Source organism: Coturnix japonica, chromosome 2 (genome assembly GCF_001577835.2).
Source record: "Coturnix japonica isolate 7356 chromosome 2, Coturnix japonica 2.1, whole genome shotgun sequence".
Classification (NCBI taxonomy): Eukaryota; Metazoa; Chordata; class Aves; order Galliformes; family Phasianidae; genus Coturnix; species Coturnix japonica.
The window spans coordinates 18,843,000-18,869,147 of NC_029517.1; the positions used below are offsets into that span (position 1 = coordinate 18,843,000).

The 26,148-nt window shown below is 35.7% G+C and overlaps 1 protein-coding gene across 8 annotated transcripts in view; it reads right to left on the bottom strand.

Annotated features, from left to right (window-relative positions):
- Window positions 1-26,148, bottom strand: part of LOC107309017 (ATP-dependent translocase ABCB1-like) — an 83,027-nt gene that overhangs the window by 30,213 nt on the left and 26,666 nt on the right. The window contains exons 15-31 of one of the 8 annotated variants that reach the window (XM_015853407.2): window positions 24,857-24,982; window positions 24,464-24,667; window positions 23,911-24,081; window positions 22,833-22,994; window positions 21,417-21,599; window positions 20,565-20,711; window positions 20,122-20,226; window positions 19,499-19,576; window positions 18,015-18,098; window positions 17,294-17,497; window positions 14,930-15,030; window positions 13,995-14,135; window positions 13,259-13,415; window positions 12,744-12,941; window positions 11,765-11,971; window positions 10,800-10,946; window positions 9,962-10,193 (exon numbers count right to left, since the gene is read on the bottom strand). In XM_015853407.2, the coding sequence (XP_015708893.1) occupies window positions 9,987-10,193; window positions 10,800-10,946; window positions 11,765-11,971; window positions 12,744-12,941; window positions 13,259-13,415; window positions 13,995-14,135; window positions 14,930-15,030; window positions 17,294-17,497; window positions 18,015-18,098; window positions 19,499-19,576; window positions 20,122-20,226; window positions 20,565-20,711; window positions 21,417-21,599; window positions 22,833-22,994; window positions 23,911-24,081; window positions 24,464-24,667; window positions 24,857-24,982 (2,622 nt within the window). In that variant the 3' untranslated portion in view covers window positions 9,962-9,986. Of the gene's footprint in view, window positions 1-145; window positions 240-540; window positions 689-2,078; window positions 2,134-3,502; window positions 3,607-3,689; window positions 3,731-3,753; window positions 4,067-9,961; window positions 10,194-10,799; window positions 10,947-11,764; window positions 11,972-12,743; window positions 12,942-13,258; window positions 13,416-13,994; window positions 14,136-14,929; window positions 15,031-17,293; window positions 17,498-18,014; window positions 18,099-19,498; window positions 19,577-20,121; window positions 20,227-20,564; window positions 20,712-21,416; window positions 21,600-22,832; window positions 22,995-23,910; window positions 24,082-24,463; window positions 24,668-24,856; window positions 24,983-26,148 lie in introns of those variants that run through there. The other 7 variants (XM_015853406.2, XM_015853408.2, XM_015853404.2 and 4 more) reach the window with 7 other exon arrangements.

Below are 26,148 nucleotides of genomic sequence, written 5' to 3' on the forward strand. Positions count from 1 at the left end.
AAGATGCTGGCATAATGACATAAAAAAATGAATTCTTTCAGTTGCACAAAGCATTTACAGTGAGATTAAGTAATATAATCTTTAGAGGACAACCTTCAGTATGAAGAAAGATTAGCCACAACGTGAATGAAAATTTTCCCATTACCTGGTCATCTCTTCTTCCAACTCTCCCAAAATAAGATAAGAAAAAAATTCCGTAGAAAAATTCACCCACGTGATGTTCAATAAAGAAAAATTTGCTAAAGAAAAATAAATAAATAGAGAAAAGCTTATTGATTATTTTTATTAAAATAGATGATAATGATTTCCTTCACTAAAATCCTATCCACGCAACACTGAATGAAAATTAAGAGCTGTCAGCTGCCTAGTGCCTGAACACAATTAGGGGAGTTTAAGATACACACTGCGTTACTAACAGTTCTCTGAAGCCAGAAGTGAAAATGTTATTACAAATATAATACACAGTAAAAACACTAATTAAGTTCAACTACTTTACAAGTACTAGTCACAGTGTAAACATCACCACCTAGTAATTTCTACCTGGATAAGTGATGTTTTCTGAAGCAATAAAAGTATCTGTCATGTCACCAAAGACAATCATCATAAGGGGTAGGCTTGCTCCGTGGAGTACTGCCATGGTAGTGCCCAGCACCATCAGGAGTTTATCCTGCCGATCAGAGTATCGAAACTGAAAATGGAAATAAACTGTGCTGAAAACTTCTCTAAGTACAACAAATGCATCTGAGTGACAATGCCGTGATAACAATGCTCGAAGAATGTGTCAAAATAAAATAATAGATTTTAATATATAGAATAATAAAATAATACCATAACCCAGAAACGTAATAATTGTTTTAAGAATGAAATCATGGTTTTCACGAGAAATTGTTCCATTGCAAAACAAATATTTATTTCCTAAATCTACCTCAGGTTCTGCTTGATGCAGAAATAAGTTAAACCTGAATCAAACCCAAGTCAATCAATAGTTACGATTAATGATGACATTGAATTAACCTGTGCAGTTATCACTGAGAGTGCAGTACTGAAATTCACCAGTCCTTTCCTTTCCAAGCTAACTCAGGTAGCTCATGCATTTTTAAGTCCCCATGAGGGCAAGGATTGTTCCAAGCAAAGCCATAACAGTAGAAATGGTTACGGTAGGTAATGAAAATTCTTCAAATGACTGTTAAGCGCCAGGACCTTATTTGGGATTGTCACTGCTGGGGATTTTCTAGACTTGCCTGGACAAGGCTTGGAGCAGCCTGCTCTCACTCTGATGGTTAGCCTGGCTTGGGGAAGGGCACTGGGCCAGACAACCTCCTGAGATGCCTTCAAGACTGAATTCCTCTCTGATTGTTCTAACCACAGAAAATGCAAAAATACTGTGGCCTGTATATAGACAAAGAGATCACAGAAATTAAAATGGCGTACTTCTGAGTCATCCGCTTAAAAATGAATGAATTATGTTGTAAAATCTGCTGTGGCCCTCCTGTTTCTTGCTTGATGTACATGTTGGATTCGAGTGAGGAAGTGGCTGAGATAAGACTAACTGTTAATTAGTATGATAATGATAAATTAGAATCAATGCAGAAAGACCAACTTGAATGTAGAAGCTCAAATTTCCTTGTTTCTGAAATGCCTTTTAAAGGCATTCCGTTGAGCTGCTGTACCAGGTTCTTACATAAGTACATCTAGTTTTGGCATATGTTAAGCTTACTCCTCATTTGGAGCTTTCATTTTCCTTCTCCCTGTGCTTCCAACCAACCACATTTCACATATGTGTTACAACCCCTCCCCACCTATCTGCAAATACTGCTCTGTCTGCCTGTGTTGGATATAGCTGTGACAGTAAAAATGTCCAACACAGAGAGGATTTAAGCCAGCTCACTCCATGTGTATGCCTTTTCTTTACTTTCTCTTCCCTTTTCCCTTCCCATTCCTGAATTCTGTGCCATTAACAGCAAAGTGCTGTTCAGCATAACTTTACAACAGAAGTAGAGAGGTGCACACAAAAATAAGAAATGTCAGCTGCTATGGTGGACTGGGATTGCTAAATACACAAATAGCATTAAACTTACCACTGTTAATGGACTGACCATATTCACTTTTTCAGGTTTCCTCTTGTCCTCACTGCTAAAAAATCATGATTGTATTTTAAGAAGGGGGAGCAATGAAACCATCAAAACAAGCCTCATGCATCGTTAATACAACTCTTGTCTCTTAAATGTGTTCAGATGCAGGGAGGAGCTAAAGGAGTATAAAATCAGGATTTTCAGTGTTCTCTTAGTACATGTCTCTGAACACTGTCAAAAATATGGGCAGTGTAATTGTCAGTAAAAACCATAATAACTAAATATATAACTAAAATAGTATACTTCCACCCAAGGAAAATTCAGGACAATTCACTGAAGTTTTAAAACTCCTTGTCAAAATTGAACTTAAGCATCTCCCCTTCAGTAAAAGAAAAGAGGAAGATGTGCTTCAAAATGTGTCTTTGACCTAGAGACGATCAGAACAGTGGCATGAGAATACTCTTATCTGAATAACCTGAGTTTCCCCTCCAAACAGTCCAGATACAACTAACCTCATGCAGTTCGTTTCAAATATGTAGGTTAAATGTCTCTCTTCCCGCTGTTTCGCAATGGGGATTCTCTTGGCTTTACAAAGTTCAATGTTCGATCAAATCCTAATCAATGTTCTAATGTAATGGGTGCAAGTTATTTTAAAGGATATGAAAAGGACTGTGCCAGTCACCAGTTTCATAGACTCTCATCTATCCTAACTGGGAGGAGACACTTTTTGAAATTACCACATTCAAAGACATGTTTCTGATGGCTGGAAGTCCTACTCTAACCGTCTTAAATCCTGCCCTTTAAAGCAGGTGGGAATTAAGTGGTTTCTAGAGCATATAATTACAAACAGTAAATTACAATATTGTGCAGTTCTTTAAATCACGGAATCCCTTTTCCACTATAATCCTTTGTTTGTTTGTTTTTTGAAAGGAATAAATAGGGTAGAAGGGAGAGCATGCAGGACATCTGACCTGATTTGGCCTTTGATTCTAGTAAAAAAAAGTTACACTATTTTCAGAGAATTACCTATTTTCACTTCAGTTTTCTCAGTATTTTGGCTCAAAACAGGACAGATATGGCTGCCACTACCTTTCTGCAAAAGGATGACTGCAGCAATCAACTTTTCAATAACCTGACCAGAAAATCTTAATCATAGCATCAAGGTAGAAGCAAAGCTTTCCACTTCTCAGACAGACTTCTCCTGACCTGTATGTATCTGTTAACAATTCATCTACATTTAGATATAGTGAGGTATATTCACCCATATTTAGATATAGATATTTATACACTTTTACATCTATACATATCTGTACTCTCTAAAGAGAATAATGGAAATCAAAGAACTCTTGTTCTTTAACAACAAAATTTATGCCTATGCATTTAAAGGTAAAGCAATAGTAGAACATTTTGAAATCAATGACTGTACTTACCATTTGCCTTCAGATCCATAATTCTGATATGATACAGCAATATTATCATCCCTTCCGTTTATGTAATGCTTTATTTCCTCTTCAGAACCCATTTTAATCTGCATAAGAAACAAAGTACCTCAGGAAAAACTACCAGTAATATTTTTTAAGAGGATGTAAAGGAAACAAATTGAAAATTTATGCTCACTTTCAAAATATTCACTGTCAGACACTGATCATTTGCCTCAGACAAAGTAAATGTACTGACTTACCAGGAGAGTAGATCTTAATGTTTTCACCTGTTCTGGAAGGTTATTCAGCAGTCAGTAGGTCTAGCTTGGCTAGGACTGTGCAGTGAGGATGGACTTTGCTCATTTTGTGTGAAACTAGTGAGTTTTGGGTGCATGCAGGATAATGGGTGTGTGCCAGGATTTCCCCTGGAGCCAGTGAGCATTGTGAGGGAGTACGTGCACAGAAATCCTCCCAAAGAAAGTCTCTGTGTTAATGTGTTCTTCACTCCTTCTAAGGTTACTGAGCAACCCAGGCTGGCTGTGGAGCAGCACCTAGGGCAGGCTGGCACACTGGGCACTGAACCCCACCTTCACTCTGAGGCTGTAACCATCAAACCAAATGGGAATCACTGTGGTGTAGAGAAAGGATAGAAAAGCTTTAAAATGGCTCCTTCCTTCCTTTATAGCATGTTGTCCTTTCCCAGAGGCTCTAGCTTAGCTGAGGGGCTCAGCTGTGTCCTTCAGCACAGCTGTTGGAGCCTGCTGGAATTGGCTGGGGATGGCATAAGGTCTCTCCTCACAGGGGCTGCCCCCACTTCCAGAACTGTGTCACATAAACCCACTACATCATAACTACCCATTTCTGTGGCTGTTCATTACTTGTATTGTTTTTTCCTTCTACTGTGGAGCAGGGTTAACCTCCACAGTGTTACTCTCTGTATTACCATCTGTGTATATTCCATTGTGGGATATACTCAGCTGCTGCCCCTCCTTCCAAGTCCCATCGTTATCCTGGCTCTCAAAAAATACCCTCTTAATTTTCTCAAATTTATTGCTTTGAACTAAAGCTGTTAGTCCTACTAATTAAAGAAAATGGAACAATCTTCAGGATGAATAAACACTATTATTTTATTACCTATGTAATAATTAGATATAACTATTATATATATAATATGTATATTATCACATTTAAGAAATATATATGTATGTTATCTATTATATTGTTATGGCAAACTGAGTAATAACTTTCAGTGGATCAATTAACTTCCTCTTAAATGAAGCACAAGGGTTAAACACAATCTGTTGATGATACTTTGATCTGAGAGGTGATAAAATATTTCTAACTCCTTTTGTCATATTTAAGGTTCAGGATACTACTGGGGGAAAAACTGAGACAGTAATTTCATAGCATTATTCTTGTAACTATTTTCCTCTTGTGATGAATTGACTTGTTTTGATATCCTGGAAGCTGCCATATGGAATGGATCTATTAATTGGTTGGATGATTCACTATAACTTTTCCCACAGAGTCAGAGGATGGCAGAGATTGGGAGGTTTCTTAATCCCAAGTGTAGTCCGGTTTTGAATATCTGAAGTCTGATTTTGATTATCTAAAGGGATGGAGACTTCACACCCTTTCTGAGAAATTTGTTCTAGTGCTTAACTGCTCTCACAGTAAAGAAGTATTTTCTCATGTTAAAATGCCTATAGTGCTTATTGTTTTGGAAGGGAAAAGTTATGCTTTAATGTAGCTGTAGCATTTTATTAATGCCCTATTTTATACATTTTCATAGCTGTTATTTAAAAACAGTAGGCTGTTTGAAAGTCAATGTAGGATGACAGCAGAGTTGAATATAAGGCTTTTTAAAGAAATAATTAACTCAGGAAAATGGTACCTAAGGTCTGTATTTCAAATCACGTTACTGAGGTTAAAAATAGTGCAGAGAACAAGGAACAGGAATAGAATAGGGTGAGTACCCTGGCCCATGACCAACAGTTCATAAAAATATTGCTCTTCAAGTTCAGTGCAAACACTGTCTGGGTAGAGTTGAACAAAACTTATGTGAAGAAGAAAATCTGAAAGAAAATGCAGTTAAAAATAGTTGTTGTCTGAGCAAATGAGGCCATCATGTGGCAAATTAATGACACAACTACACAGAGAAAAAATGATTAATAGTTCTGATGACGGTCAGGAAACACCTTCCATCATGAACTCAAAAGAGGCTGGTGTGAAAGTTCAGATGCAGAAATTCCTCCTATCTTTCCTTTTTTCATAAGGAATTCTAGAGAGAATTTGAATTATCTTTTAGAAATTCCTTATTGATGAGAGATTCTTAGATGGAAAGCACATGAATTTTTACTAACAATTCTTATAAATAAGAATGAGAGAAGGTACAATCACATCTTCAAAAGAAAGGTAATCAATGTCTTCAAATGAAAACAAGGTGAGCAATTAAGTTTCTGATGATTTATCAAACTGCTGAGGAAACTCAGGAAGTGAAGTTATCAAGATCTGCAAAACTAGATTGTTGTATGCTTCATTGAATCTACCTTTAAAAAGATAAACCTTAACATACTAGTCCTCAAATAGAAACTACATGGAGAGTAAAGTCTGAGTTGTACATGATTTGGTAAATATGCTGGGAACTTTCATCTTTATTTACTCTTCTTTTACACTGAAGAATAGACATGCATATAGAGATAAATGATCTGTAGGTCTACCCAACAGAACCTCAGTTTGTAGTTGGAGAAACTCATCATAGTTCCATTGTGCATTCTTCCATCAGTGCCTTGGTAAGTGTGTATAAATTTTGTTTGTTTTCTGAACAATGTGAAAATGATGGGTTATTACCTATCATACATCACTGATAAGTATATGAATGTCAAGGAATAACATAGGGTACAACAAATACAAAACAAATACTGTAAAAGATGTCATGTATGTAGAAGCAGAAGTCAGAAGATCACATTGGAGAAAGTCAACAGAAAAAGTCATGTTGTTTCTGACCAAATTAGCCACTCAGCAGAGAGCAGATAAAGCTGATCTGTTGGTCACCTCACACCTCTCAGTTCTGCCTTGTTTTATTTTTGAAATATTTACTGTTAACAAAACAGACTCAATTATGGGCCTTTGAAAAGTAGGAGGGAACTGGAGGAAACTGTCAGACAGATCTCCATTCCTTCTCCCTCAGCAACACTTCATTTTAGCATCTTATATATTCTATACTTGGTTTTCTTTTTTCATAGTTTATACATTAATCTTGTTATTCCCTTGTCCTGTTTTCATTAGTAATTTATCTGAGAACCAATTCAGTCACATGGAAATAAAACCTTCCTCATGCATGAGATAAGAACCATGAACTTAGAACAACTTTTTGCTGTATTCAAATGTTTGTTAGTATATTTGTCTCCATTATTAAGCAAATAAATGATGATATAATTTCTACCTATGAACACTTGAAGTGAAACTATGAAGAAACTGATTTTATGCACCTTGTATATGGACACAGAGTCTTTGCTTTTAAGTTACCTAAAACATCAGTGGCCTTAAATATTTGGGCATTTTAAAATATCCTACACAATTTCTAGTATTTTTGTAAGAAATGTCTCTATCTTTGGGGAATACAAAGTTACAATCAAGGTTAACAGATCTTTTTTATGAAGTATAAAGTAGTCCAGGATGTAAGCAACCTACTTCAACGCTGTTGTCATCCAACACATGACTCATTTTCTCTAAGCTATGGCATTGATAATGTAGGTAGTTATGATAATCAGCCTCATATCCTTCTATGAAGAGATTTTAGTTTATTGCTAATCTAACCTGCTAGTGACAGTGATTCTAGAATGGAATGAATTGTGCCCCGGGCTTTATTGATCAGACCTTTATTAAACATGCAGAAGGGAAGCTTGCTTAGAGAAATAAGTTTAGGCATAAGCACTTTTAGATGCTTGCAGTCCTGTCCCAGCAGCAGTATTAGAGTACTGCCTCCTTAGCTAACAGCATACAGTTCACAGATAGAGTTAAACAGACATAGGAATAAGCATACAAAAGGAAATGTACCCGCTCTACAATAGCAGGGACTTGTAGACAGTTGTCCTTGCGTGATCTGCTCTTTTCCTTACTCTTCTCTACTATTGATATCTCTACAGTCCATGCAATTCACTGCAAATTATTTGAAGCAGGTGCTCATTCTGTTTCTAACTTTCTGATTTTGGTTTGGTGCATTAGAATAACTACAATAAAAGATACCATCCTGCATTAGAAATATCAAATGAATGAGGAATTAAACTGGAATGAAATAGTTCTTGATCATTTATCCAGAAAACAAAAAAAGCCAATAGCAGTTCTTTAGACAGTCTTCTTGTGCATTTTTAATGTGTTTTTTTTTTGTTTTGTTTTGTTTTGTTGTTTGTTTTTTTTTTTCTGTACAAAAACTGCCAGAGTTGGCAGTATTCATAGGCAGCGTGCCATGTTTTTTCGCAATTGAAAGTTGTCTTCCTTGCAGTGACTATACGTGCATGTTAGATTGCATTTTCAGGGAGAGAAATAGGAGGGCGATTTATAAATGTACATGTAGACTACAGATCTTGAGGAAAAAGTTGGCATTATATCTATTTGTGCTTTCAGTAGTCACAAGGAATATTCATTAACAAATCTTTCAATGCCTGTGGAGTTTTGCAGATATAAATGCAAGTAGAAATATTGTGTTAGACAAGTATAGTAGCAAGAAACAGATGGGCATGTTCAAAAGATTTGCTTATAAGGAAAGGGAATTGTTTCCATTAAGGCTAGATTGACTGGGATTCAACATTAGGATTATTGATCCCAACATGGGATAGTTAGGGAAGAATTTGGAGGGAATATCTGAGAGAGACTAGTGGAGATCTGTAACTGTTTGGAGTTGAATGTTTGGAGTTGATACACTCCATGATCTTTGGAACTGGTAAATGCTGCTCCTTCAGAGTTTTATGAGGAAAGAACACTGGATAGTCTTGGTGAGCTTTCTATATCTCAGAAGTGAGAGAAGGGCCTGGTACTAAGCTATTCATTGCATTCAGATCAGGAAATTGCCATTCTAGGGGCAAGTATGCTGGTGAATGTTGGGCAACAGGATGCTACTATTCAACATACTGACAAGAATTTGCAGTTGGAAAAAGCTTGTGTACCTAAGACACCATTTTCTTTTGAGAGCGCTCTCTGGAGAATTAGCAGGAGGCCCACCTATCAGACTGGTGAACTTAAATGCTTCTTTCTTGTTTTTCCTGCAGTCAGTGGCATATGCTTGGAAAGTCATTAGGATTTCTGAGGAGATGTCCATGCTTAAAGCCCTCTGAAACCTTATTCCAAAGCTAATGAAGTAAGATGCAGAAATCTGACATAAGGAATGCATGGGGCTTACGTACAAGAGCTCTACGTTTGACTGAACTGGTGTTCAGTCAAACAGGCACATAAGAGGTTAGTGACTGAAGAATGATCACATTAATCAGCATTCTGGAGAGCATTATTAATACAGTGACTAGCTTATCTATCAGCTCATTTATATAGGTGTGTGTTTAAGTAACTATCTAGAGTAACTATCTATGTGTAGATAGGCAGATTTTTACATATAAATCTTAGGGAATTAGAAATTGCTGACAGAAACATAGACGACTGATTAAACAGGCCAGTTTTAAACTTTAAAATAGAACTTTACTTCAGAGATATTTATTAACAATACATATTGCTAATGGTAAATTCTTAATTGCTATTGTACTGTATTCAAAGCAGTTAACTCTTAAAATTCATATAATAAATTAGCAATTAATATACAAAACCACAGAGCAGATGCTGTGTAATTATAATTTCTTATCTGCTGCTTCTTTTCTGTAATAGATTTAAAGCAGTCCTTTCCAGCATTTACAGTCACATTTCTTCAACAGTGAGTAAGTGACCACAAGTGAGATACTTCTTAATAGCTCTGGGGCCTTAGTTTTCAACCTGTACCCCGTAATTCCAAGACCATATTTGCAGTAATACCAGGCTAAGGCTCCACAAGAGACATCTGGCACCAAGGTCCAGTTGGCCAGTTCTCAACAAGCCCAATAGTCCATAACTGGGTCCCTACACACTCAGCAGAAGGCACTGTGAAGATAAGGCTTAAGGTTTCTTCCTAGCAATAGCAACACTGGTTTCAATGTGTACAATCATGTTTACATACTCTTTACCAGATGTGCGTGACTTTGGTAGAATTCAAAGCCAGCTAATATGAATTAAATTCAGCTTAGCATGCTTCTACTTTTATGGGTGTAATAGGCTTCCACTTTGGAGACATAGTAAAGTACTTTGAATAATGAAAACTAGTTGTGAGAAACTGGTATATTGTTATTTCTTGTTTTCATAGGATTTATAAAAAGTCTTTTGTTTTGGAAGAAAAAAAGTATCAAGACTGACCAGTAATATTATGTAGTATTGAAATAATTAGAGTGACACTTCAGAGAGATGTACTGCCTTTAATTTACATGTTGCATGACCCACTTTGAACATTGACCAGTGAATAGTAGAAGCCTTTTTCAGCCAGGAGCTGATGATGAGTCCCTTGCTCTATGACCCTGCCATTCTGGATCACAGCAATGATGTCAGCATTCTCAATTGTGGACAGGCGGTGGGCAATGACGATGCAGGTGCGCCCTTCTCTGGCCTTATCCAGTGCTTCCTGGACAATCTGTGCAATGAACAAACCAAAAGGCAAATTAGAATCGAGTACAGCTGCTCTTTTCCCCCTGTGGTTCAGCCTGGGGGTACCTGTTGGGTTATCTGTAATGCAGCGAAGAGTAAGGTGACATTTCTATGGCCTTGGAGGCAGTGATGGGACAACTATTCAGGAAGCTGTATTATTTCAATTGCTATCTGGAATAAACTGTAATATAGTAGTGAGAGAAAGAGAATAGCTATGACTTTAGCTTACTGATTTAAATTTAGCCTGTGTTGGCAAGAACTGAAAGCTGCTGTAATAGATTATTTCTTTAAACAGTTCAATTTCTGAAGTTTGTTCCTCCTAATTCAATTTTGGCAAACAGTTCCCAATTGAAACCTGAAAAATTCCAGGCAGATAAAAGCCTTCTTCGCTGCTACTTCAATCTGCCTACTGCCATATAGATACAAAGAGAATGGTGTTTTTCGGGCAAAGGAGGGCCTTAATGTTTGCCTTACATAATTTGAACAAAACACCATATTTCCAGCTTTAGGCTTTAATCTCTGGGGACAGAATGAATAATCTGAATACAAACAAATGTGTTCAGTTTCCTCTGCAGACTCTTAACCAAGTTACCTTTTCACTTTCTGTGTCTAAGGCAGATGTAGCTTCATCCAGCAGCAGAATCTGGGGCTTACGTACAAGAGCTCGAGCAATAGCAATACGCTGTTTCTGTCCACCAGAAAGCTGTGTTCCCTTGTCTCCTACACGAGTATTGTATTTCTAAAAAGAATACATTGATTTCAGTATATGAATGCATATCCATCCTGAATTTATTTAAGCTTATTGTCCTGGCACCAGTGCTCTATAAGCTGTTTATTCCATGTTGATATATTTCTTAAAAAAGATGACCAGAAGTGCTATTCACCACAGATCTACAGATCTTTCACTCTGAGACTTCTTAAAGCAACGACCCTGTACTGTAGAAAAAAAACACTGTTCTTAATCCAGAGATTGAGAGCTACTGCAGATCAGTGAAAGTCTATGACGGATTAAACCCCTGACCTTAAACACCAAGCAATCCTCCTAACCAATCAGTTAATCCAACCAACATTTATTCATCCTAAAGAAAAAAATATCAGTGCCTAATATGTATCGGTTTCAGGCCAAATTATATGCTGCTAATAGACATAGATATTTATATGCTGTCTCTCTATACGTATACTGTGGATTTGGGCAGTTCTGTTGTTAATTTAGGTATCTCAGTCAAGGAAGATCAATCAGAGCTCTAGACAAATTAATGTGTTGTTCACTGTAGTCTGTAATGTGATATATATTTTGTTGCAAAGAGCACTGAAACTTATGAGACATCAGTATATATTGCAAAATTTCTTTGCACAGTGTAGGAAACAGCATATCGTGATAAGAATCATTAGAAACCAAAAGTGATCCATAAAATATTGAGAGTCTATACAGTTATATTTTTTCTAATCAATGCAAAAAGCAGCTTGACAACGTGAAGTCAAGCTGTATAGATACACCTTCTAACAACACTGTAGGTTGCATGCAGGTCTGAATAGGAGAGAAAGAATGGAACTTACTTCTGGCAGAGAGTCGATGAAGGAATGAATATTGGCTGCTTTTGCTGCACTAATGATTTCCTCATGGGACACCTCCCGACTGTTGTCCCCGTATGCGATGTTTTCAGCGATAGTGAAGTCAAACAGGATTGGCTCTTGTGAGACGATACCAATGTGAGCTCTCAGCCACTGGATATTTAAGGTCTTTGCATCTTTGTTATCAAAAACCTGAAAGTTAAAACATTTTAAATTTAAATCACGTGGATATATGTGTATTTGGGACTTGCTGCAAATTTAAAAAATGGTGCAATTGGAGCTTTCCTTACAGATACCAGATTGAAAACTCATACAATCCCTTCCCCTTCTTCTCTCTGGGGTTTTGAAATTTTCTAATGACTATATATACACAGGTGATGGTAGCCCCTTCTGTTTTCTACATTCTTTCTTTGCTTCCATCACAATTTTGAAGATGCAGAATATTTTGTAGCTACTTCTAAGAACTTTAGGTTAAATTCTTTCATACTTATACATACATTCTTTCATACATATACTGATAGGTAAAAATGATTTTCATTGATGTTCACTATTTTCAGAAAAAACATTGATGGAAAATTCCAACGCTACACTGTACAGTAGCATATATACTTATTAAACAGCCCTTATTAAACAATCTTTTAAGTGTTTTTATCAAAATGTTTTAAAACCTTATATAGTTTGCTCTGAATTCAAAGCAATCTTCCTATTGCCATTGTTAGGTTGTGGATCAAGCATATTTTTACCACACAGGTTTTGTTGCATTAATTCAGTATAAAGTGAGTAATTAGGACTTTTCTTTATAACACTTCACTGCATTTATACATCAAACACGGAAAATGCACTTCTTGTCCATAAAAAAATGCTTTAAAAGTTTATCATTATCTGTTATACTTTATCACATCACATGAAACAAAATTAACATATCCTCACTTAAAATATTGGTATAGTCTCACAAAATACTTACAATTTCTCCACTGAGTGGATCATAAAATCTCTCAAGTAGCTGAACAACAGTGCTTTTTCCACATCCACTGCTACCCACAAGGGCCAACGTTTGTCCTTTTCCTACTTCTAGATTCAAGCCTTGGAGGATTTTGACTTCTGGTCGGTTTGGATAGTTAAATTTCACGTCTTTTACCCTCGTGTTTTCCCCAAATGTTACCTATAATTGAAACAGCATCACAGTTACATCTTTAAATCAGTTTTACAGATGACAAATATTTCAAATAGAATTGTTTAAGACACTTTTTGTCCACTAAAATTAGGAGAGTTTTGCACTTTCTGCAATGCTGCCTTTAGCTCTATGGTCTGAATCTTTGTGAAGATACAAAACCAAAGGGTAACGCTGAAATAAATAGAATATAATTGCAAATTTGCCAATTCCACACAAATCCTAATGTAAGACCAGATTTTCAAAACAAATAACCTCTAACACAGTGTGGGCAAGAAATTATATTGACTTTTTTGACTCTTACTTACAGGTTTCTCTCCATCTTCACGGTAACTGTCTATTGAAGGTACTCTATCAAACAGCACAAACAAGTGGGCTGCTGATATCTTGGCTTTGGCATAGTCTGGTGCAAAAGAGCTGGTTTGTCCTAATGCCATAGCACCAAATACAACAGCTGAAAACACTCTATAAAAGAAATCAGAAAAAAAAATCAACAGAGGATGGAGAAAGGAACGATGGAAATGGAACCGTGGTCAACTTTTACTTAAAGAAAAAAGGAGACTACGTTTACAAAAGAATAAAGCAGTAACCACACACTATTGCTTTACTTACTCAATTAGTTCCAGAAATTTGCTTTTGTTCTCTTCTAATGAAATGAGAGAAGCAAACTTTGATTCAAAATTTGATGTTTTCATTACTTATTTAACATAAAATTATTTAATTATTAATACTAGTTAGCTATTAAATTTCAAATGAGGCGAGGAGAAAAATGGTCAATGAACAGCAAAATTTGTATAATTCTACTATTTCTGTGATTTCCCCTCTATGGTTCAGGGACTTCTGGGAGTTAGTGATTTATTTTTAAATTATTTAGGAAAAGAAGTAATCAAGCCTGTAACAATGTGACAATATCCTCTGCGGTATGTTTTCATTATATTTAAGTAAAGAATAAATAAAATCTGTGTATATTCTCATAGCATGGATTCATAATATCTCTATGTAGTAAACAAAGGTCTTGAAAAATGATTGCAAAACAGTACTTACAAGAACACACTTTTGTACTGCATGTGTCCATTAACCACAAGATATGCTCCAAAGCGGAAACAGGCAGCATAGGTAAAAAACATCATTGCTTGTGAAAGGGAGAAACAAAACCCGAATATATGTGCCTTCTTCACAGAATTTCTGTAAGAAAGAATGCATGTTTTCATAAAAGTGCGTCATCATATTAAAAAATGCAAAAAAACCCACCAGCAATTAAATGACTTCAGATGCTGCTGCTAGGAATGCAAGTGTACTGATGCTTATGTGATATAAACCTTTATCTCCTATTAGTCTGTGTCCAAGTTCATTTTGTTTCCAGAATTTTATTTCCAAGTGTGTCTGGGAATACGGGTACAGAAAAAGGTGACATTTTAGCTACTACATCTGTTTCTTGTCTTACAATACCATAGTTTTAGTGCTAAGACACTTTATGTTTTAGTCCATGTGCTACTGCACCATGTAAGAAGAAAAGGAAAAGAAGAGCAGAATGTTTAGCTTTTGGCCTCTAACGTTCAGTTAACCCAATAACAGATTTTACAATATTGGGAATCTACGTCTTTTCAATGTAAGCAGTCAAAAGTATTCTCTCAAATAGGATTAAGCCTGCATTTCTAATGCAGAAATGAGATTTTGGATGATAAAACTACAGGTATAACTGAGAGTAAGGCAGAGAGAAAATTTCTGGTTAGTATGAATCTTATCAGGAAAAAAAATCAAAATATTTCAATTCTATTGACACCATTCATGAGTCATAACTGTATGTTTCCTTTTGGCATCAAGAACAAGAGCCAACTCACAGGTGTGCTCTTTTGATCTTTTCATTAATTAAATACAATGTGCTAACAAAAAGTTGCTGGCACAAGTGAAAACATGTATTTTATTCTACAATTAAACTACAAATTTTTATTTTAATTCTTCAGTTACTTTTAACATACCTGTATGGTACAAGCAAATGTTCTCCATAAATGAGCTCAAATCTTTTTTCCCGAGTCAAACTAGCAACAGTTCGAATATTTACTATGGCTTCTGTGGCAATCTGTAATAGAAATACAAATGTTTTAACTGGAAGTTAAGATCATGTTGCAGTTCCTTACTATAACTTCATCAGTATCTGCTAGAATACAGTTCTGTATTTTTTATATATTTTTTATATTGCGGACCTTTGGTATGAAAGAAAGCCTTTTAAGTTTTTCTTTTTAGTTGATGTGAAGTTTTCAGATGACGCTCAGAATTTTCTGGTAAGAATTCTCTATTGTCTTCCAAACAGAGTGTGAAAGACCTCTAGACAGTGACAGTTAAGGAGAAGATACTGGATGAGAAAAAATGGCAACGTAGCATTCAACTTCCAGTCTACTCAGTTTGGGCTATACTTAGAATGTCTCAGTAATTTATGTGTTGAGGGCCTAACTGTTTACTTCTGCTTGACACTCAGGGCTTGAGTCCCTGACCTACATGTTGCATCCCGCATAGTACATGGTGAGTTGGGCATTCCAGTTGGCCTCAGCTGCTGTTGCTGGGAGGGCAGCAATTCCTCACTATTTTTATCTTGCTTATCTAAAACACAGATCTCAAAGCTTTTTTTGTTTGTTTTTGTTTTTCCATAAACTGCTACCAAAGATATTTTAAATGTATTGTTACCTTTGTTCCAGTGTAGAATTATTTTATAGCCTGGGTAATGTTTGTGCCACTGTTTGAAAATTTGCACTTAAAAAAGTAACATTGGTTTGAATGTAATACACAGTGTTAATGATTTCAAAGAAATGACATAGTTTATCCTTAGTTATGTGCTCTCACCAATACTCAAAGGAGTAGTCAGGTATTTTTGTTAGTAAATCAAATTCATTAAATTTTCCAAGTAGAACCCTCCTTACTATGAACAAAACTATTTTTAAATATTCTGTTAACTGAATAAAATGCCTGTGTCCTAGTGTTTGCTTATCCTGACAGGGAACACTCATACACTGCTAAGAAAACTAAGTATTTTCTTACGTATTGCCCCAAATCATTGATTTATGTAACATTTATGCTACCTTTTTCACAGTTTGCTCTTCTAAGAAATTCTGTAGGGGCTATTCCAAATTTTGTCAGTCTCTTTCCCACGATATCTTACAACAAAATATGATTAATTAAATGTACAGCAGAAGGAAGAAGAAGCAGAAGCAATCAGTTGAAAACAAAGGAAAAGCATTTTTGGCATATGTGCAAGAGCCCATGAAAAGATCGTTACTTAATCATTCCTGTTGACTTGGAGGGACAAAAATATTTCTCAACAACTTTATCTAGAAATGCAATTATTGGAATTGTAACCATTTTAGTAAACAGGAATTAATGAGGGATTCAGATCCAGATTAAGATATCTGATTTTAGGTGGCTAAACTATGAAAGGATACCTGTTCACGTAGTCTCTTTCTCAAGAATCATTAACTGAGTAAAGTAAATTACGCCTGCCCACATGTTGGTGCCTTGTGTTGAGTCAACTTATGTCAGATAGGACACAGAGTAAACACACACCCTTCTGAAATGGCAACAGAAGGCCTCGAATACCACAGCATCTCCTAAAAGGGAACTTTAAACTGCCAACACATCTGCAGACACATACATTTCAATACCAAATCTGAAGATTCCTTCCACGCACATCTGTGCATAAATAACTCTCTGCTCAACACCTTCTGAAAACGTTAAGATACGGAAAGGGAGTTTCCAAAAGTTTGAGGAAATTTTTCATTGACGAAAGTAAAATCTGGGAAGTGACAAAATAGTTGAGTATTTTTGGAATGAAGTAATATTAAATACCTGTCTTTAATTCTTAAACAAGAGCCTAGCCTTCTAGTTTTTCAACTGTCACCTTTCCCTTCCACTCAAGAAATAAATGAATGGCAGACAGATCCAGAAACTGGTGTGATATGCACATGTTATCCCTAGGATTAGTAAGATGAGAAGGAACAAAATAAAAAAGCAACAATGCAGATGGCATGACAAAGAATACCAGAAAATAAAAAATATCAAAATGAAGAGGGTTGCAAAATTAGGAAAATAGAAATTATCAGAACGGACAAGAAAAAGAATGTGCCTGAGCAATGCTTAGCATATTCTGGTGTTAATCAGGTATGAAAATAAGTATCAGGTGTTAGCTCTTACTGAAGGGCTGTTGTGCTCTATAGGCCTCCTACTGCAATTACAATCTATCTCTTGAAGTTATATATCAGGATATTATCTCTATTTATAAGTATGTCCGTTATCAATGCCTTGGGAAACATGACTTGTATTCCATGGAGACAGATGAAATTCACTGGACCCACCTTTCCTGCGGCTTCCAGCTCTATTTTATCTTTTTTTGCATGCCCAGCCAACATCTTCATTTCAATCATTCCTGCTGCTGCGATGATTGGTACAACAGCTAAAAGTAACAGGGTCAGCTGCCAGCCATAAACTAAAGATATAATAATTCCAGTTCCCAGGTTAGCTATGTTTTGGGCAATTAATGCCAATCTGACGCCAGTTGCCTGGAGATAGAAGAAAGAAGTAGAAAATTTTATTTTTAACTGATTTTGTGCAAATAAAAAAAATGGAGGCCTGTCCAGCTGAACACATTTATATACATATCTTCGGGTAAATAAAATGTCTCTAAATTGACTTCTTCGATGAAGCAAATCCTGATGAATTTAATAATGAAAATCACAATACAGCACAATAGTAAACCTAAAAGATTTGCTCATGTTTTGTAAGCATTTATTACTGTTGCTGTTTAAAAATGCATCGGTGCACTCTATCACAGAATCACATAAGCACAGAAAGGCCTGGGTTGAAAAAGACCTCAAAGATCATCCAGTTTCAACCCCCCTGCCATGGCGACCACCAGACCAGGATGCCCAGAGCCACATGCAGCCTGTAACAGATATCATTTTACCACTAATAGAAATATTTGATGCTGGCAAAGTGCAGACTGTTAATCAACCAGTTAAATTCCTGCTGCAACTTTATTACGCACTAAATCAAATTCCAAAACCAAATTTTACTTACCCCTTTCACTAGTGAGGCATCATTAGCAAGTCTTGTTGTCAGTGCTCCAGTGCTGTTTTTAGGATCATCAAACCAGGCCATGTCCTATAATAAGAAGCATTTGTCTTAGGACCAGTTTTTAATATAAACATGAAAGTAAAAGTGAAATCTTTGTAATACAGCTGAACTCAGTGTTAGAAGGCCATGTATCTGCAAGTAAATAATTTCTGCATATTTAAGTCTAACTCCTTCATTGGACATGGATATCTTAGGAAGAAGTGCATGTCTGTGGATGACCTGATGTGCATGCTGCCTCTAGGAAGGAGGATAGAAAACAACCTGTGGGATTCTCAGAACAAAAACATCATCTCCTCCACAGCTGTTGAAACTGCGCCTTCTTAAGTCATATGACTCTTCAGTCATATTCCTTCCCAATTGCTAAGCTGTTTGGGGATGGATTAAATGTTAAGCATTTTAAAGGTAAAAACTCCTGATTCATTGCTTTGTTTCTCTCAGACTGGAAAGGCTTATTTGGAAGCAATGAAACAAAATACATAAAACCAACCAAACAAAACACTACAACCAACCCTGGTCATTTGTTACATAGTTTATAACTTTTTCACCCTGAGACCAAATATCTAATTTCAACATCAATGTGCAATACTGATCAGGTGAAGACCTGCTGATGTAGCACATGCCTCTGTAAAGAGCAAGACCCAAAAGTCATAATCCTCTTTCTTTAGATTTTCAGTGAAGCCGACCAGTAATTCATAGTTTTTTCAGAATACAATAGCTTTCTGTCCACACTGCAAATAGTTCTGTCCACTTGAATCAAATTCTGTCCTCATGTAGCTTTATGTGCAAGACATAAAAATCAGAAGCATATTCTATATTTTAAAATCTAAATAGTGACCCTGAAATCATGCAAAAATAAAGGCCAGTTTGGTTAACCACAGGAATTACTTAAAATCATTAAGAAAATATTTATCCCTTAATGCTCTGAAAGTGGCTTTAGATATCATTATTGTGTTAATAAACAAAAAATATACATTTGAGAACTCTTTGAAAGAGACCTTCAAGACATAAATAAAAACATATCTAAATGTATCACAATTTAAATCAGACATCTGAAGTAAAAATTTCGTAGTAAGATGCACAGGTAAAATAGAGCGCCAAGAGAGCAAAGCACACATGAAAATATAATAGGATTTGGCTGGTGTTAACATTAAGCAATAGTAACTTAACTGTGAGTCTAAGAGTTTGCAAGGAGTACACAAAAAATTCTTATATTCTTATATTATATTGATTTACAGCATTTTCTCTACAGATACTTTATTTAATCCCATGTAACTAACCAAATTATGTTTCTAAACTACTTGAAAGAATCTGCTTTGTAGATAAGTCATTAAATGGTAGAGTGAAGCAGAATACAGGTAGGCTACAGTACTTATACAATTAACTATTGTTACAAAAAAAATGGAAATGAAAATACTTGTTTTCTTTACCTGTCTCAGCATTGCTTTAAATGCCATGAATCGAAGCCTCATTGTAAGAATTTCTCCAGCTTTGCCAAATGTAAAACCCTATTAGAGAAAAATTACAGTGCTTAATGTACATCACATTGTTTGCATTTACCCAACGAATGTTTTACATGTGCTGTCTCTACAATATCAAAATACAAAATGTCGCTGTTGTGATCTCACATAACATGTAAAAATACATTTCATGTTCATAAATCCTAGCAGGCTCACAGCACATTCCATTCCATTCTAATATCATCTGAACACTTTTAAGTTGAACAGATTTGTCATATCTATCTAACTCAGTCCTTTACTCTGTGTAGGTGTTTTTGCATGCATGTACAGCAAGGCAGTTCCATGAACAAAATGAAGTTTGTACAGAAGAATGTTTGTGCTGCTCTTCTATGTACACCTCACCATTTAACTATGTAGGCTCATTTAATGGAGCTATACAAATATATTCAGAAATCATGACACAACACATTATGGCAAATCTAAAGATTATAATGACACTTTTTTATGGTAAGATAACTATAATGAAGTTAGAAAAGTTGGAGAAGTTAGAAAAGTTAGAAAAGTTATAATGAATCTATAATTATAATACATACCTGAAAAAAGAAAGTAAAAAAGGAAATGATCCCAAGTGCTAAGAACAGCAATGAATATAAGTTGCTCTTTTCTCTCAAAATTTTGGGATCATCTTCTGTAAAAATCTATAAAATAATACAAAATAATATTTGAAACACCGACTGCTTAAACAGGAAATAATCTAAACTGCTCTCATGATTCTTAGTAACTACTTTTGACGCTCATTTGCATTCACAGAAAACTTGAGTAAATGTTACATTTGCTTGTGGATAAAAGAAGAAAATTTCAGAGTATAACAAGATTTATAGTATTTTGTAAATCTCAGATAGTTGTTAAGTCTTCTGTAACAGTGCTTCACCTACTCCTCAGTTTCATAATCCACTGATTAAGACCTTATTGAAAATAATTTTTATGAGCTATATAGATCTTTTATGAGCTATATAGATATTTTATTTGAACTTACCCCTATAATTTCTGAAAATATGACTGAAAATGCAGGTTGTAAAGCTCCGTTGACAATTGCACAGAAAGTTCCAGCTACAAAGTACGGCCATTCTTTTTTGTTCAACTTCATAAGCTTCAGAAATGAAACTGGAGGTAATTCTTCAGCCTTAGGGAAGGAGAAATTTGGTAGGAAATAAATGTATTTGGAGAAATATGGAGAAAAAATAGCAATTCAAATTCCTACTCCCAAGATCAATTAAGGCAAAGTCAACGTGTACACTTTTTAGCAGCATAAATAATTAACTGTGTATGCCTATTTTCATGTTACTACAAGAAAGAAAGAGCTGTTAGAACATATCTGCAATTTCTGTTGTAATATTTTAGGCTAATTATTTCATTTTCATTGATCAATTGGTATTGTTTAGTGCTGGCTGAATGCATTGCTCTGTGCGTGTAATCCATAACTAGACTAATTCAAGTAGTTCTCCACCAAGGAATTTATAACAGATGGAAAAGTATTTGTGGATGTTCATCTGATAATAATCTGATATTCCAGACTTGTTGAAAAACTTATTTGCCCAAAAAAGAATTTTTAATTCAGGTTGACAAAGTCTTTATGCTGTATAAATATATCGGTTTGTTTTATAGCAAATTAACAGTGAGAGTAATAAAACAAGAAAACAAGTTAGGAATATTACCACTTAAAGGCTACTAAGAATTAGAATTAGAGTAATTTAGAAGATTTCTGATTTGTTTCAGTAGAGGCTATCAAATGCTTGTTTCTTTTTGCACCTTTCTAGGGCAGAAGTACAAATTAAGTTGTGATACGCTACTGGAAGGAATTCACTAGTAGTTTTGTAAAGATACTTACAGGTGAACTATCTTTCCCATCAGTATCGTTAGGTTCTCCTGGCTTTTTTATGCTTCTCCGAGTTGATCCTCTCTTCAGTCCTTTCTTTAAGGATTCATCCAAACTTGATTGAGATCCACTTCTTTTGTTGACACTGACTGCATTCTCGCCTTTTTCTGATGATGGATCTTCAGTTTCTATAGCCTAAAACAGGGAAGAACACAATGCTAAGATTAATAATGCATATAATGTTTTGAACTGTCAAAATTTTGAGAAAGTCAAATTAACTGAAGTCACAAATTAGAGGAAAGAAGTAAGGGCAGAATAATGCATAATGTTACAGGCAGATATGAAACGCTGCATTATATTTGAGTAGGTCTCCATATTCAGAGCTAGATTCATTTATGAGTACACAACCTATCAAGAGAATACTTACAGTAAGAGGAGGTAAGGAAAGTGCAAGTGTGAATTCCTAACAATGTTTTGAATTCTATGAAAAATCTTGGGATTTTAGGGACACGCTGATCATCCATGAAGTGAGGAAATTTCCAACTTGTCAGTACAGAACACCATGAACAATTCTTGACTTTAAATTTAATAGAGAAGTCCAACATGAAACAAGTCAAAAATTGACTTTGACTGAAAAATTTGAATAAACTGAAAATATTTTGGTGGTATTTTATTCAGTGCCTTTGGCAGAAAGAGAAAATATCTATCTGTCATTAAGGACTTATGTAACAACTGGATTTAAATTTGCCTTTAGCTTGTATTCCTTCATATATATGTATATATTTAAGTCTTATTGGTTCATGTGCTATTATACTTTTTTTCTTTATTTCCATATTTTTTTCTAATTTATTAATTCCAAGTTATAGAAATTGGTTTTATTTTCAGTCCATTTTACATTTCTTGACATTGGGATGTAGTAAAAGACTTTTTCTTCACTTATTAATACATTTCTGATATTTATGTTTGAATTTTAATTTCCAATCTCTGTTTCTGGCTATGTAACATTGTAAGTGTACCTATTTCTGCACTCATCATAGCTGGATTGTTTTACTTTTATTCCTGTTTGTTTATTTGGTTAAAAAGAACTTCAGCAGAGAGGGTTATAATCAAACACCTTAAATATGCATGAAATATCCCTCTAGTCATCTGCTACCATATTTTACCCTTCACCATAGACTATTGATATTACCTTTCTAATAGGTGAATACAGAATAACCTTTTAAGTTTCAGTCCCTGTAAGGTTTTAAAAAATGTACTACCCTGGGTTTAAATACCTCTGATGTGAAATACAGTGGTTTCATCTCTGAAATATTTTTGATCATGAAAAAGCAGACTGCAGAATTCCTACAGAATACTTCTCAGACCATACAGTAATTATGGGCACAGAACACAAAGAAGTAAACGAGGCAAAAGCAGGGAAAAATTTACCTGCATGTTAACAAGTTTGTAGTAGATTCCCTTTTTCTCAATCAGTTGAGAATGATTTCCTTGTTCTGTGACAACTCCACTGTCAAACACAGCAATAAGGTCTGCATTTCGGACTGTTGACAGACGATGAGCTACTACAACCGTGGTCCGTCCTTCTCTTGCCTAGAAATAATATTTAAAGATAAATATTTCCAAGTATGTTCAAAAGAGTTCATCTTCACATTAAGGTTGAGTAAGCCCTAATGGAACCATTAAAATAATTCAGAAAAAAAAGCGTAAGTTTTAAAACATTTTGGAAAAACAGACTTCAAGAAGTATCTTACAACCCTAACTATTCTGCAAGGGCAGAGATGGAGCCATTTTTATAAGGTAATCTGACCAAGAAAATCTAAGTAAGTAACCTGTATGTTAAGTGTATTTCCATCAATAATTTTCCGGGAATTGTCTTTCTCTGCCCAGCACTATTACTGCAAATGGCACCAGTAGAAAGCAATACAGTTCACCAGCTGAAACAGAAGCTGCCTGGGTAAAATTAAAGCAACATTTGGTGGTCTGGCCCCAGAATGAATGTAGAGACTCTTGTGTTACATGAGGGATCAGCTATCACTTAATGAGATAGCTTACCATGAGAACAGAACGAGCATCTAGAGGTATTAAATTAACAGCAGAAAATGTTTCTTTGCAGTATTTACTGCTGGGTCATTGCTACAAACATGTTATGACATGCTGGTAGCTCTTATTCTCTCTGTCTGGCTCCAAGATTAATTAATTAAGTAGGTCAATGACAATTATATGCATATCTATAGGACTGATAATGGTAGGGGATGTTATTTGCATGGAGAATTTTTTTAATTTAAGATTAATAATGCAGAAAATATAATTCCAATTCCTCACTTGAAACAAGATTCCTCTTTATAATACATGCAGAAACAAAAAAAATTATCTGTACAGAGAATATTTGACAAATCAGTGTTTACCTTTTGCATATCAATGGTCTCCTTCTGATTCTTTCAATAAAAGCATTAAAAAGTACATCTTAGGCTCTTCCTTACCTGCTTTATTTCACAGAAATACTGACCTTGTCCAGTGCTGCCTGCACAACGGATTCACTCTCAGTGTCCAAAGCTGACGTTGCCTCATCAAGCAGAAGAATTTTAGGATTGCGAACCAGAGCTCGAGCAATTGCAATTCGCTGCTTCTGCCCTCCACTCAGCTGTGCCCCTCTTTCTCCAACCACAGTTTCAAACTTCTGCAAGACAACATTTCCACCACCACACTCAGTGGCAAGGCTCTTTCACCAAAGAAAGGCAGTGTACAGACAAGGCAGATCTATGTTAGCAGCCCCAGCAGCATCTTCTTCTTCCCCTAAAATACTGTGCATTAAGCATCCACTTAAATATACCTGCCTGTTTGTGTCCCTAGAACTCTCACAGTTTCCTAAATGCTCATCCAGCCATCATTTAATAAGTTAAAAATAACATTCTCAAAAGTTGTGAGGAAGCTCTGCACAGCTCTGAATATTCACTGGTCTGGGAATAGGCTCCTCTGTTTAGGATGCCCTTCTGAGAAACTCACTGCTAACTGAGTAGGTTGAAGAGCCATTATTCAAGCAGGACGGCTGGCTTGCTTACCTTGGGGAGCTTCATGATGAAATCATAAGCATTAGCCTCCTTGGTAGCTTTTTCAATTTCTTCCATGGTGACATCCTCACGGCCATAACGAATATTTTCTGCAATAGTTGTAGCAAACAGCACGGGCTCCTGGTTCACCACACCGATAATCTCCCGCAGGTATCTTACATTCAGGCTCTTAAGATCCTGCCCATCGATGGTAATCTAAAGCAGGGGAAGCAGACAAGCACCATTTACTAAGTGCTTTTGTCCAGAACTCCTTCTCCAGCCCAACCCCTGACTTTTTTTAGGCGAGACTTGTCTGTGTCATTTGAACAATGGCAATGAGACCAGAAGCTGACTTCCAACAACTGAGACACACAGAGCAGTCTGCTCACTTGAAAGGGGTCTTACCGTGCCCTCCTTGGGGTCGTAAAACCTTTGGATGAGCTGAACAGTTGTACTTTTCCCACAGCCGCTGCCACCAACCAGAGCTACTGTCTGGCCACAATTAACCTTGAGATTCAAGCCCTTCAGTATCTGTGCACATAGGAAAGGTTGCCAAAAGCAAAACGTCAGTGAAAGCTTGCAGAAACTTTAAGGACTTCAGGAAAACATCCTTATATTTACAGAATTATTTAGTACAATATAAAATTTAAAACCATTTGGGTTTAAATTTTGTGTAACTGATGAGTTGAGCTAAATTTTCTTCATAATTACAGCACATCTGGTCTAATGTAAATAAACTGTACAACACATTTCACAGTCAACCAATGGACCAATTTATACAATGGAATAATAATAATATGATTACTACCTATATCTAAAATACAGCAGTATGAAACAATATTCCCATATTATGTCACTTCAAGTTTTCATTCGGTGCACCATGCAGTCTACAGGTATGACACCATTACACAGTAAACGTCACAGCTTATAACTGATAGAATGCACTCCATGTTGTTCTGGAGGGAAGGTCATTTTGCTAAATTTGAAGTATTTTTAGTTTCTCCCCTGTGGATTGTAATTTCTGGAGGTGCATCTCTATAACTGTAAAACTCAATTGCACAGAGTACGGCCTTCGTGTACCACAAAATATTCATTTCACAGCTGTGGAAGGTACAACATTAAGCTGCTTTCCTGAGTGATATGAATGCATAACAGAGAAAAAAAAATGGTGGAAATGTTTTTATTTCTAGTTTTACTTTATACAGACAACAGGTGCAAAGGAGTCAGCACAGCTTCCACTACTTTATATAACTAATGTGGTTGGAAATATTTATTGAAATGGAGAAAATAGTATTTTTTGCTAGTCTTCTGAAGGACTAATCTGCAATGAACTATTCAGATTTGGCAGATAGCATCCATGTGCTTAAGTGCATTTTTCCATTCTGAATGTGCAAACATGCACTGACACATTCCAGAACTTCCCAGTATGTTGCAACCCCGTGTCCTCGTCAGCATCTCTTCCTAATTTTCTACCCTCAGCACTACCACTGCTTCTTCACCCTTGGTACCTATGTACCCTCTGCTTTTCAAGTGAAATATACCCCATTCTTTGAGGACAAGAAGGACAGATAAATAACTTCTAGCATGTCTTAATTTGCTGTAATAATTCTAGATCAAAACAAGGAGTCCTACGTAGGAATAATAGTTAAAAATGCATGAATTCATTATGATTATATATGAATGCATTATTCAAGTAT